The sequence below is a fragment of the Coffea arabica genome, chromosome 1e (genome assembly GCF_036785885.1).
Source record: "Coffea arabica cultivar ET-39 chromosome 1e, Coffea Arabica ET-39 HiFi, whole genome shotgun sequence".
Classification (NCBI taxonomy): domain Eukaryota; kingdom Viridiplantae; phylum Streptophyta; class Magnoliopsida; order Gentianales; family Rubiaceae; genus Coffea; species Coffea arabica.
In genome coordinates, this window is record NC_092311.1 from 48,325,608 (window position 1) to 48,337,075 (window position 11,468).

The following is an 11,468-nucleotide window of genomic DNA, read 5'->3' on the forward strand; positions in this document are numbered from 1 at the left end:
GAGCTGGTGTTCTCAAGGGAAAGCTGAATGCCTGACAGCCAAGTTTTCAACTGAAATAACTAATTTTAGCTTTGCCACCTTTGCAACCGGATGCCTCTCCATCTGATTCCTTCTTGATTTCCTCCATTGTTACATGTCTCCTGCAACCATATATTCAGATTCTACAGCTCCCTATGAAGTTGAAAAAAAAAAAGATATGGGACGAATCGACCGCACAGAATTGGCTAAAGGGGGATCGGCAAAATGGATTCTTGAGAGCATTGAAATTGATAGTATTGCTGATGTGCCCGATGATGATGGTGATCAGCCAGGCTCCATACCGAAAAACACAAATCAAACATCTTTTGAGAGGCAAATAAGCAATTTGAGGAAGAGAAATGGAGTTCCTGGCAACAACTCCCCCATTTTGACAAGGACACAATCAGGTGCTGCTAGAGGGCTTAATGGCTTACGATTCCTCGACAGGATTAACACAGGGAAGGAAATGGATGCATGGAAAGCAATCGAGAGACGTTTCTATCAGAATGGGGTTAATGGGAGGATTTTTAGAGACAAATTTGGGGTGTGCATTGGTATTTAATTTTTCTTAAACATCTCTTCTTGTTAAGCTGATTTTGTGCTAGTTCGAGGATGAAAGCCAAGATTACATATTTTGCATTTTCCTTGTTAAAGGGATGGCAGCAGAGAGTAAGGAATTTGCGGGTGAATTGTTTGATACGTTGGCCAGGCGGAGGATGATCAACCCCGAAAATGGTATAGTCAAGGAGGAACTAAGAAAATTTTGGGAAGATATCACAAATCCAGACCTTGATGCACGGCTACATATATTTTTTGAAATGTAAGACAGTTTTGAGGTTCTCGAAGCAGGAAACATAAGGGATGTTAAGAAAAATAACAATAACACTTGCCAATGATTAGATGTGGCCTTTTTATTGCAGGTGTGACAAGAATGGCGATGGCAGGCTATCAGAAGATGAGGTCAAAGAGGTAACAAGTTAACATGTACCAAAATGTTTTTATCTTTATGCAAATTCATCCTTTCTCATGGATCAAACTGCTTCATATCTTGTGGAAAAGATTCTAGTAATGAGTGCCTCAGCAAATAAGTTGTCCAACTTTAAGACTCATGCTGCAACATATGCTGCTCTAATCATGGAAGAGCTCGATCCTGACCACACGGGATACATAGAGGTTAGGACGTAAAAAAAAAAACCAAAACCTCTTCTTCATCTTCTTCTCCTTGTTTCTCTTGTCCACTTCATTGCCTGTGTCTCACGGCGAATATAAACAGATGTGGCAACTAGAAACTTTACTAAAAGGGATGGTGAGCTCAGAAGATGGTAAAGATATTTCGAAGAGGACGCTAATGCTGGCGAAGACCATGATTCCCAAAAGATATAGAACTCGAGTCAGCAAATTTGTCCTAAAAATCTCGGGGAAAATACATGAGAACTGGCAGAGAATATGGATGGTCACATTGTGGTTGAGTGTGAATTTGGCACTCTTTGCTTATAAATTTCATGAATATAGAAAAAAACCGACATTCCAAGTGTTGGGATATTGTGTCTGCATGGCTAAGGGTGCTGCTGAGACTCTGAAGTTTAACATGGCTCTGATACTCCTTCCAGTATGCAGGAGAACTCTTACAACGCTACGGGAAACATTCCTTGGTACCGTGATCCCCTTCGATGACAATATCAATTTCCACAAATTGATTGCTCTAGCAATTGCAGTAGGAACCTTTGTTCATGTAGTGTTTCATTTGAGTTGCAATTTGGTGAGATTATCAAGTTGTCCAAGTGATACATTCAACGATATATATGGAAGTGTCTTTAACTACCACCAACCTACTTATTTTGAGCTTACGCTTAGTACCCCTGGCGCAACCGGAATTATGATGGTGTTTATGATGACTTTCTCCTTCACGCTAGCGTTGCATTCATTCAGGCGCAATGTTGTAAAACTGCCACATCCATTCGACAAATTGGCAGGGTTCAATTCCTTCTGGTATGCGCATCATCTACTGGCCATTGTCTACATCCTCTTGATCTTACACGGCTACTTCTTGATCTTCTCTAACGAATGGTATCGAAAGACGGTATGCTGATTTTCCCTTATTTACTAATTCCTGAACACTTTTTCTGACGGAGGTAGACGAATGAGAGTCAGAAGAACATATATAGCTTCCAGTAGTGGTACGGTACATTCGCATGGTTTCTGGAATTCAATGTTTAATGATTAAAGAATGGTTTTCAAAGATATAAGTTTTGATAATGCGAGAGATAAAAAAGTTTCCAATTCATTCTCAACTCAGCAAGGTCGTAATTACATTTTGATGAATTTCACTTGTAAGGATGACCGTTCCACTTTGCACCGAAAACAGATTTAGTTCCCCCATCAAATATCTCATTTTAACCGTATTGATCTGCTGAAAATGCAATCTCCAGTAGTAAATTTCTGCATGAGGCTAAATACAAACCAATATTCTCATCAAACAATGTTCTAGTTAAAACCTCTCATAGGTGTGGAATTATGTATGATGTCCTTATGGTGCAGACATGGATGTATCTTGCTGTCCCAATGTTCATATATGCCAGCGAAAGAATTCTCACAATGTATGACCACAAGTACCAGGTGGACATAGAGAAGGTTGGTCTTCCTTGTTCCATTAGTTTCCTTCAAATTCACAAGAATAAGTTTAATTCACTAATGCATCTCGTATGCAGGCTGTTATATATACAGGAAATGTTCTAGCACTATACATGAGCAAACCTGTAGGATTCAAGTACAAAAGTGGGATGTACCTTTTTGTCAAATGTCCTGATATATCACCTTTTGAGTGGTAAAGCAAGCAGGAATTTTTCAATGATCTTCCATCTAGCCCTAGCAATATATAACATGATTTATCATTTATCTCTTTCAGGCATCCATTCTCCATCACATCTGCACCTGATGATCCCTATCTCAGTGTCCACATACGTGCACTGGGAGACTGGACTACGGAGCTCAAAAACACATTTGAGAAGGTAATACTTATTCCTTTTTCCTCACCGTTTATTTATTCTGAATCGAGTTCAGGTGATCTGATCCCATCAAACCATCTACGAGATCTCCTGTTTAGAAAAATTGGTTAAGTTTTGTGCAACTCAGAGTACAGTCGGCAAATTTTTACCGGCAACACAAACATTGAACCTCTTTTTCAGCCACAGGGTCACAGGATCAGTTGATCGGTCCTTGTGCTCTTCTTTCTCATTTAAAGAATGGCAGAAGCATACATAGACCCTTCTTGCTCAATCGTCTGTTTTTACATCTCATTTTCCTTCTCTCTTTATTCTGAGGCACTCGTGCGCAGGCCTGTGAACCTCAAGATGCACAAGCTAAAACGGGAAGCCTTGTAAGATTGGAAACACGGGCGCGTTCTGGTACTCCTCAGCAATCACAAGCAGGGTGAGCATGTAAATCCCATTCAGTAATCTTAAGATTGCTCAAATATGTCACCTCTAATATTATGTTTACATTAAGTATAGGTTCCCAACGATCTTGATCAAAGGACCTTATGGAGCACCTGCACAAAATTACAAGAAATATGACACCCTTCTTCTCATTGGACTGGGGATTGGAGCGACACCATTCATCAGCATTATAAAAGACATTCTAAATAATAGAGTTGAATTAGTAAGTATCAAGCTCCTGAATCTTTGATTAAATTTTCTCAAGAATGAGAGGACAATCATACCGGATGAACATATGAAACAAAAATAAACTATTGCAGGACCTTGCAGATGACTTACTAGCAAGAAAGAAAGGTCCTAAAAGAGCCTACTTTTACTGGTTAACACGCGAGCAAGGATCTTTTGAATGGTTCAAGGGAGTCATGGATGACTTAGCAGAGTATGATGATCATGTAAGTCACATAGAAACTAAAAAAGATCATAATTATTCAGTTCCCTTTTCTTAAGATTGCTCGAACTGAACTCTTTTTTCAGCATGTCATAGAAATGCATAACTACTTGACTAGTGTATATGAAGAAGGAGATGCTCGATCAGCATTAATCTCAATGGTTCAGTCACTGCTGCATGCCAAGAATGGAGTTGATGTTGTCTCAGAAAGTCGGGTATTCACGTCCAAACATACAATTTCCACAAAGCTTTTCCCGCAATAAACTTAATGTTGGTTTCTGACACAATATATTGACAGATTAAGACGCATTTTGCAAGACCAAACTGGAGGAAAGTGTTCACTGATTTGGCAACTCAAAATCCATCCGCACGGATTGGTAAGTTGATGTCATCCATTTCCTTCCAACTGATGATTCCAGCTTTGTCAGGGCTTAAAGATTGTTCTCATTGCCAAATGATGGATTGTTGCAGGAGTCTTCTACTGTGGAAGTTCAGCACTTACAAAGACACTCAAACAACTATGCCATAAACTAAGCTTAGAAACGACAACACGCTTCCATTTTCACAAGGAAAACTTCTAGAGAAATTTTGTAGTCTTATTATTATATATATATATTCTGAATAGGCATGTCCAATGGCATACCATACTGTGTCATATTGTATGCATCTTTCTTTTTTTTTTTCACGATACAGAAGACGTATATAGATGCAGAACTTAGTTAGGCAGTCAAATTGATTTTGGTTGAGTTTTTTTTTTTTTAGTTTTTATTAAGCCTTTGCTATGTTGCAGATTTGATGGTAGTAGCTCTCGTACGGGCATCCGCCCTCAGGCAATGGATTGCAAAGGCTTTCAAGTTTTAAATTTTAATCGTAATCACTCCATTGAACTTTCGGTCTCTGTTTCCACTCCAAGTAGAATTAGGCATACCCAGCTACCCCAATGAAAGTATGAAAACCATCCATAATCCTCAAGAAAATGTTCAAAAATACACTATTTTCCATATAATACTACTTCCTCAAGAAAATAATCCTCATATAATATTTCTTGGTCAATTCTCAAATCATACAACATATAACAAGCTCCTTGTAGCAATTGATACAATCGTTTTGGTCAATCCTCACTTTATACATCGTACTGTATCTCAGAATTTTATAGCATAAAACCTATTTTCAAGGGGAGGGGGCCGGGAAGATACCATCGTGCATAGTTATTCCTTCGTCTTTTTCTGACTGGAAACAGGCCTCGTCTCGCCTGGGTGATGCTTTCCATGTTTTGAAATATTGGCCACAGGCTTGTACAATCTAATCAGCATTCGTATATAGTTTTCTTGATTGCTATTGGATAAAGGGCTGATAATTGGTCCACAATTGGTCAATAAAATCAAAGTTCAAATTGTGCGGATCAAAAAAATTCCACTTTTATCTTTGACATAACAAATATGTACAAAGTCTATATTAGCAGTAGCTAATATACAATACAAGATCTATGGTAACGATAACGAATAAAACATCTGATTATAGAAGTGCACAAGTCATATATAATAATAAATTGCAAAGTATTAAAAATTTATTATATCGTTCAGAAATAGTTATACTATCATTCATATTTCTTGAAATTACTATGATTCTACGTTAAAAATAATACACGTATTAGGGCAAATGGACCTTTAATTCATCCACGAGAGGAGTCGGATGTGCTCCTACAGGATAGAACCCTTCCGTTTTTCTTATTTCTTAACCCATTCGTTCCTTTTTGCCTCGGCTGCAGAATTTTTGCCACTGGTCCGTTTGGTTCGAATGAAAACTTTAAAGCAGCTAAATCAGATTTATATGGAAAAGCAGCTAAACTTGGCCACGTACCGATCGGAGTCAAGAATCCAGTCAACCAAGACTGCCCACTTGAGTCCCTTTTCAAGCTTTTTCACTTTCCGATTAGTTTCGTCATGCTAATTAGTAAATGTCTACTGGTAACTTCTACTCTTTTTATGATTATTTTATTTTTACACAACCTCTGTCAAGAAACTTTGGAAACGATATGATAGTGCGGGAAAATGTGGAAATTGACCTTTCAAAGCTGGAGACACACGACAATGTCTCAGATGGATACTGATCAGAAGAAAGAGTCAGATCATTTTGCTTTTTGCTACTACAAAACATGAAAATAACAGTGTGAAAATTAAATGCAACACAATAATAATTTGGAAGGAATATCCTATTGCCATCTGCTATCTCTTATGTTTTTCTCTTGTTAGATATTCTTCACCCAGCAGTAGTAGGGATTCTCAAAAATGATCCCCGCTGGGACATGCCCCAAGAGAAAACTATAGTGCAACGTATTGTTCCCACCAAGCCTCGAAGTGTCACACGAAATCCAGGCTGATCCATTTCCACCCTTCATATCATCGTTTCAGGAGATGTACTTCACGCCAAACAGTCACCACACACAAGCATCTATCTTTTCACCATTAATGGGAAGAATTCCTTCTTCTATTGAATTTCCATCTTCTACTCCTAGATCCCTTTTCAAATCTCACCAATTTGCTAGACTCAGACCCTAAGTTTTGATTCCAAAGTAGGGAGCCTCTATATGGTTATCGACATTCTAAATGCAGAGTGGTGTGACAGTGTGACCATTTTTCCGTGAAAATTTTTTCGTTGCGTCATATATATATGTTTTTCTACTATTTTTTTTGTCTCACATAAAACCTGTTATAATATTAATTTTAAAATTTTTTTCCATGTAAGCTTCATTCCAATTGCAGCTTAAAAATGAATTAATTTTACTTTACACTTTTCAACTATACTCGAATTATTATTTTGGTTCATAAATTTTAAAATGGGACACTTTAAATCCTAAAGTATAAAATCTATCACACTTTAGTTCCTAAAGTATGCAATTTTTTCTACTTTAGTTCTCAAAATATAATCTGTCTCAATTTAGTCCCTAACATATAAAATCTATCCTATTTAAGTATAAAATTTATCTCACTTCTATCAACCATTTTACTTAAGTAGGACTAATTCTTAGATTAATATTAAGGGGCTAAAGTATCCCGTTTTGAAGTTTAGAAACTAAGGTAGAAATTTCAATATAATTGAAGGGTGCAAAGTGGAATTAACCCGTAAAAAACATATTTCAATTGCAACTAAAAAAAAACTTTCTTTTTTTTTAGGGATAATTTCAAAAAAATAACTTTTTTTTTTGTAATGATCGCAATCACCTTCTTTGAGATTTGAAAAATTGTAGAAACTTCCCCTAGAAAGTATGTTTTGTTAACAAATGGTAATGTAAGCACAAAAAGTCTAATGAATATCCTATATTGCCTCTATTTAATTTAAAAATAAATTAAATGAAAAAGAAATCAAATATTAGCGTTACTTGCAAAGTAAAAAAAACTTTAAGGTAGTTCTTTGCAAAAAAATTTAGCCCATGTTTCAAGGCATCAATTTTTCCCCCTTTGCTAAGTAAATCGTGAAGAAACTATTTTTAACAAATACATCCTTGCTAGTCGGCTGTTTATAAATTAAGTAAGAAGTTCATTTAAATAACTTAAGAATTGAATTAAATATAATAGATTGAGGTTGGAGCTTTTGATTAAAGAAACATTTGCAAGATGCGATTTTTTATTCTTTACACCCACTTTTTACTTAGAATTTGTAGATTTGTCAAGGCTATCGTAATCTTTTCATAACATCAAGGGAGGTAAGTGTAATTTTTCAAACCTGAAGAGAGATGGTTGAAATTATCAGAAACCTTAGGGGAGGTTTATGAAATTATCCCTTTCTTTTATCATGCCCCTATCTGCAATCTGTGGATTATGCATGTGCATGCATTGACTTGTCCAGCAGTCTATTTTCCCATGGATATATTAGTTAACAAAGCCTGATATATATGGTCACATCTTCTACACTTCTATGGCAGGACAGAAATTGAGCCATAGCAGCTATACATAAGAATAGTAGTATAAGACAAGCTGGATCCAGTTTGTGCAGAATCTAGTTTAGTACGAGTAAACAAGTCCCGCGCATACAATCAAATAGTGGTAGTTGCAGGGCAGGGTGAACATTTTCAAAGGTCAGTAAGCACTGCATGAATACCATTTACCGCAAATTAGACAATTCAGACAATTCCAAGTCCACAGGAAAACGTAACAGAAACCACGCAACACGATAAACAAAGTAATAGTACTCACTGGAAGATGAAAAATTCAAGCCTATAGCCTATACTATTCTCATCTCTATCTCCATTCTTATCCAACATAGGAATAAAATAAAAGAGATAAGATATTATCGTACATAAGTCATAAGTCATGAAAATGGTATCCCATAAATGTCATCCATCACACGCCGTACCTAAAGCTAACTCTCAATGAAATACACAGAATTAAGCAACCTGCCCGTTTTATTATTCTGTTACATGTGATCCATTGAAGTTAGGCAAGACGTGCCATGATTACATATATGGGATACCTTTTCCAACTTTCACGAGTATGAGTTACGGCTAGGGTTGGAAGTGGTGGCCTGATGATCTTTGACATTTTGGGTTGTGATGGGAAAGAGTTCTAGGGTTTTCAGGGGTCTATTACTGCTGCAGCAAGAGGGATAATGAGTAGGACCCGCGTCTCTCATCTTCAACATCATCATCGTCCAATCATCACCATAACTTCTCATCATGCTAGTATTTTGCAATTCGTACATGTTTGGAGGATCCCTCTTCCATGTGCAGCTGGTCATATGTGCTGCTGCACTGCCAACTCCACCCTGTTAGTGTTAAAGATAACCAATTAGTTACTTCCTTTATCTGTTGATGGCTGGATAGCAAATCCAATTCATTCGACACAGATCCAGAAGGCCTAAGAACATTTTTAGCGTGCATGCATGATCCAGGCACACATAGTTGCAGGCTGAAAATTTGCCTAACTTTACAATCTTCAGAACCTCGTTTGTTCTTTTTGGTACTTCCATGAATTTGTATTAGGACTTGGACCGAGGATCCAAGTTTTCCCAAACGGAATAGCCAGAAAAAACAAAAAAAAAAACTAAAAGACTTGCGTTACAGGTCACCTTGCTTTAATGGAGTCAAGAAATATGTCTTCTAGTCCTACTCTAAGTAAACGAGAATGTCGGAAATACCATAAGATATGACTATTACACCACTTAAAAAAATAAGAAAGGAAAAAAATTATTTGGAATTTGTGCTGCTGTTAATGTACTTAAAACCTGCCCACTAGCTTAGCTCTTACATGCATTTTAATTTTCAGCCGTCTAAATAAAAATAAAATGATGAAATTAGTTTAGATTTAAGATTACCGGATGAAGATAATCAGCTGACTTGTCGAGGGATAGCTGATGCAGAGCAGGAGGAGGAGATTCATTTGAGCTAAGAAACTTGTTTTCTTGATTATGGCATCGATGGAGGCACAGCTGCTCCTGTAATAGTTGTTGTTGGTATAGTTGCTTGCTCAGTTTCCTTCTTAGCTTCTGTCTCTCCCTGGCTTTGTGGTTCTGAAACCAGTAAAATACATTCTTCCCCTCGATTTTGCCATAGAAAGAAAGGTGGGCCGTGATCCTTTGTATTTGAGAAGCATTTGGTGTTCTTATGCCTCCTCTATACATTTCCTCCAAAATCATGAGCTGCTCTGGGGTTGGACACCATCTGGTTGAATTTGATGGAGACATTTTTTTTTCACCTTTTTGGTACAATTGCAATGCCGCACTGATTTGTGTGAAACTTGGGGGCTCCAACTTAGGATATAAATAGATGGAGAGAAAAGTACAGATGATATAAGCGATAGAGCGTCAGATCATGGCGAGGAAGTAACAGTGTCCAAATCCAAAGTTGTCATGCTGATGTCTAATGTCTGAGAGAATAGGGCCGCAGGGCTCAGGACGGTTGCTATAGCAATAGTCCCGAACAACTTGTAGCTATGATTTGGCTACAATACTAAGTACTCATAGTAATCTCTGGCAATGGTTAGGCTTTAGGGGAAATCCCAGAGCACACAACTACAGCTATTATTAGGTTTATTTTAATGTCTCTACCTATACTCAATTTGAGAGGCGTTCCAATATTTTCTTCATTACAATTATTTTACAATGATGTATGGTGGTATTTTTCGATTGTCATTAAATTAAGGTGGATGTAACTTAATAGCGACAAAAATAACATATTTAACACTTTACAAGAAATCATAATATGTAAGGGACTTTGAATGGAAATGTATCAAGTTCCTTTCTATCCATTTCACAAAGATAACACGGTGTGCTATATTATGGTATCTACACTCTACAGTTAGTTTCTCTTGCTCTCCCTCATAAAGGAAAAGGTCTTCAGTAAGAGAATGCACACCCGCCCACACGGGAGGGAAAGTGACACGATCGGGCTGGTTGAATGAGAAAAGACATTACGGGGTTGGTTGGGGAGCTCGCATGAATGGTTTCGTCATCATCACCGCATTATTTACTTCTTTAACAGAATTTGGAGTAGACATCTGCAGGTTGGATGCAACAGATCGGGCAGACAAATTCAATACACCAGCTAACTTTTTCTTCTCTTTAACTTAATGCAAAAGGGTTTGAAGTTTGAAGAACTTCAGTACTGCTACTGCCTTTTTGTTTTTCTTCGAAATGCTACAGTTATATTCGAAGACAGCAATTAACTAGAGAAGAAAGTGCGATCCACACTTTTTCGTACATGTCCTTGTCTTCCTTTTGCTAAGAACAGAAAACAAGTGATAATTCTCTTTGTTTTCCCTATGCAATATGCTTCCTCTTTGATTTTTCAACGATAATCATTAGCATAATCGATTGCATCGAGCTAACGTACTTATCATGTGCACTTGACATTTTTAACTCACTTTCATGTTAATGTCTATATCTCTAAACCTAAGCAACCTATTTAAAGCTGATTGCTTGCTAGCGCTGCCAGGTCGAGAGTTGTAAAACAAGATCTCATGATCAACCAACTGAAATTTTTCATGGAGTGAATCGCTGTTAATTATGATGTCATTTATATGCGGTCTAACACCGTTGAATTCTTATTATGACTACAATCAAATGGAGCTTTAACATGATCAAAGCCATAGTAGACATGATCGGAGAAGAGAACGTCAAGGAATCCAGAGTTGCAATCTTACTAGAGGACATTCAAAAAATGAAAGGGTTGTTTGATAAATGTATATATATTTTTTTTATTAATAGACTAGGCAATAATTGTGCACACAATCTAGCAAAATTTGCTGTTAAGCTTGTTAGAGATGTAGATTGGGAAGGAAATTTTTTCATATGGCTCAAAGAGAGCGCACAAAATGATCTGTTGGGTAGTAACCCTTTTGTAGCTGATCTTGTAATATCAAGTTAGCAATGAAGTATAAACTACTTTTGACAAAAAAATGGAGTTTTAACAAAAGGGAAGGACTAAATTCAAAGCCTTCCATACTCAATTTTCATCTTATAAAACTTTACACACTCATAATGTATAATACGGATTTAGTTCCTTGCTTAACAGATTTGTAAGATCTTCAGTAATTAGAGAAGAATATAAGCGGGTCTAATGATAAATTTACTTT

General features: G+C 37.0%; 1 protein-coding gene and 1 pseudogene across 1 annotated transcript; one reads left to right on the plus strand and one right to left on the minus strand.

The window, feature by feature from the left end:
- The first annotated feature begins 188 nt into the window (after positions 1-188).
- LOC113689735 (putative respiratory burst oxidase homolog protein H) lies at positions 189-4,481 on the plus strand (annotated as a pseudogene).
- A 3,716-nt stretch (positions 4,482-8,197) lies between these two features.
- LOC140021562 (WUSCHEL-related homeobox 3-like) lies at positions 8,198-9,609 on the minus strand. The gene is made up of 2 exons (XM_072072690.1): positions 9,211-9,609; positions 8,198-8,661 (listed from the first exon to the last, which is right to left on the minus strand). Exons 1-2 carry the CDS (start codon positions 9,577-9,579, stop codon positions 8,383-8,385), a joined length of 648 nt encoding a protein of 215 aa, XP_071928791.1. The 5' UTR covers positions 9,580-9,609; the 3' UTR covers positions 8,198-8,382.
- Between the last annotated feature and the right edge of the window lie 1,859 nt (positions 9,610-11,468).

Bases quoted from the DNA above. Each gene is read 5' to 3' on its own strand.
- LOC140021562 (XM_072072690.1), bottom strand. From the start codon at position 9,579: ATGTCTCCATCAAATTCAACCAGATGGTGTCCAACCCCAGAGCAGCTC. The intron at 8,662-9,210 runs GTAATCTTAAAT...TAACACTAACAG, and splicing joins CAGCTGATTATCTTCATCCG to GGTGGAGTTGGCAGTGCAGC.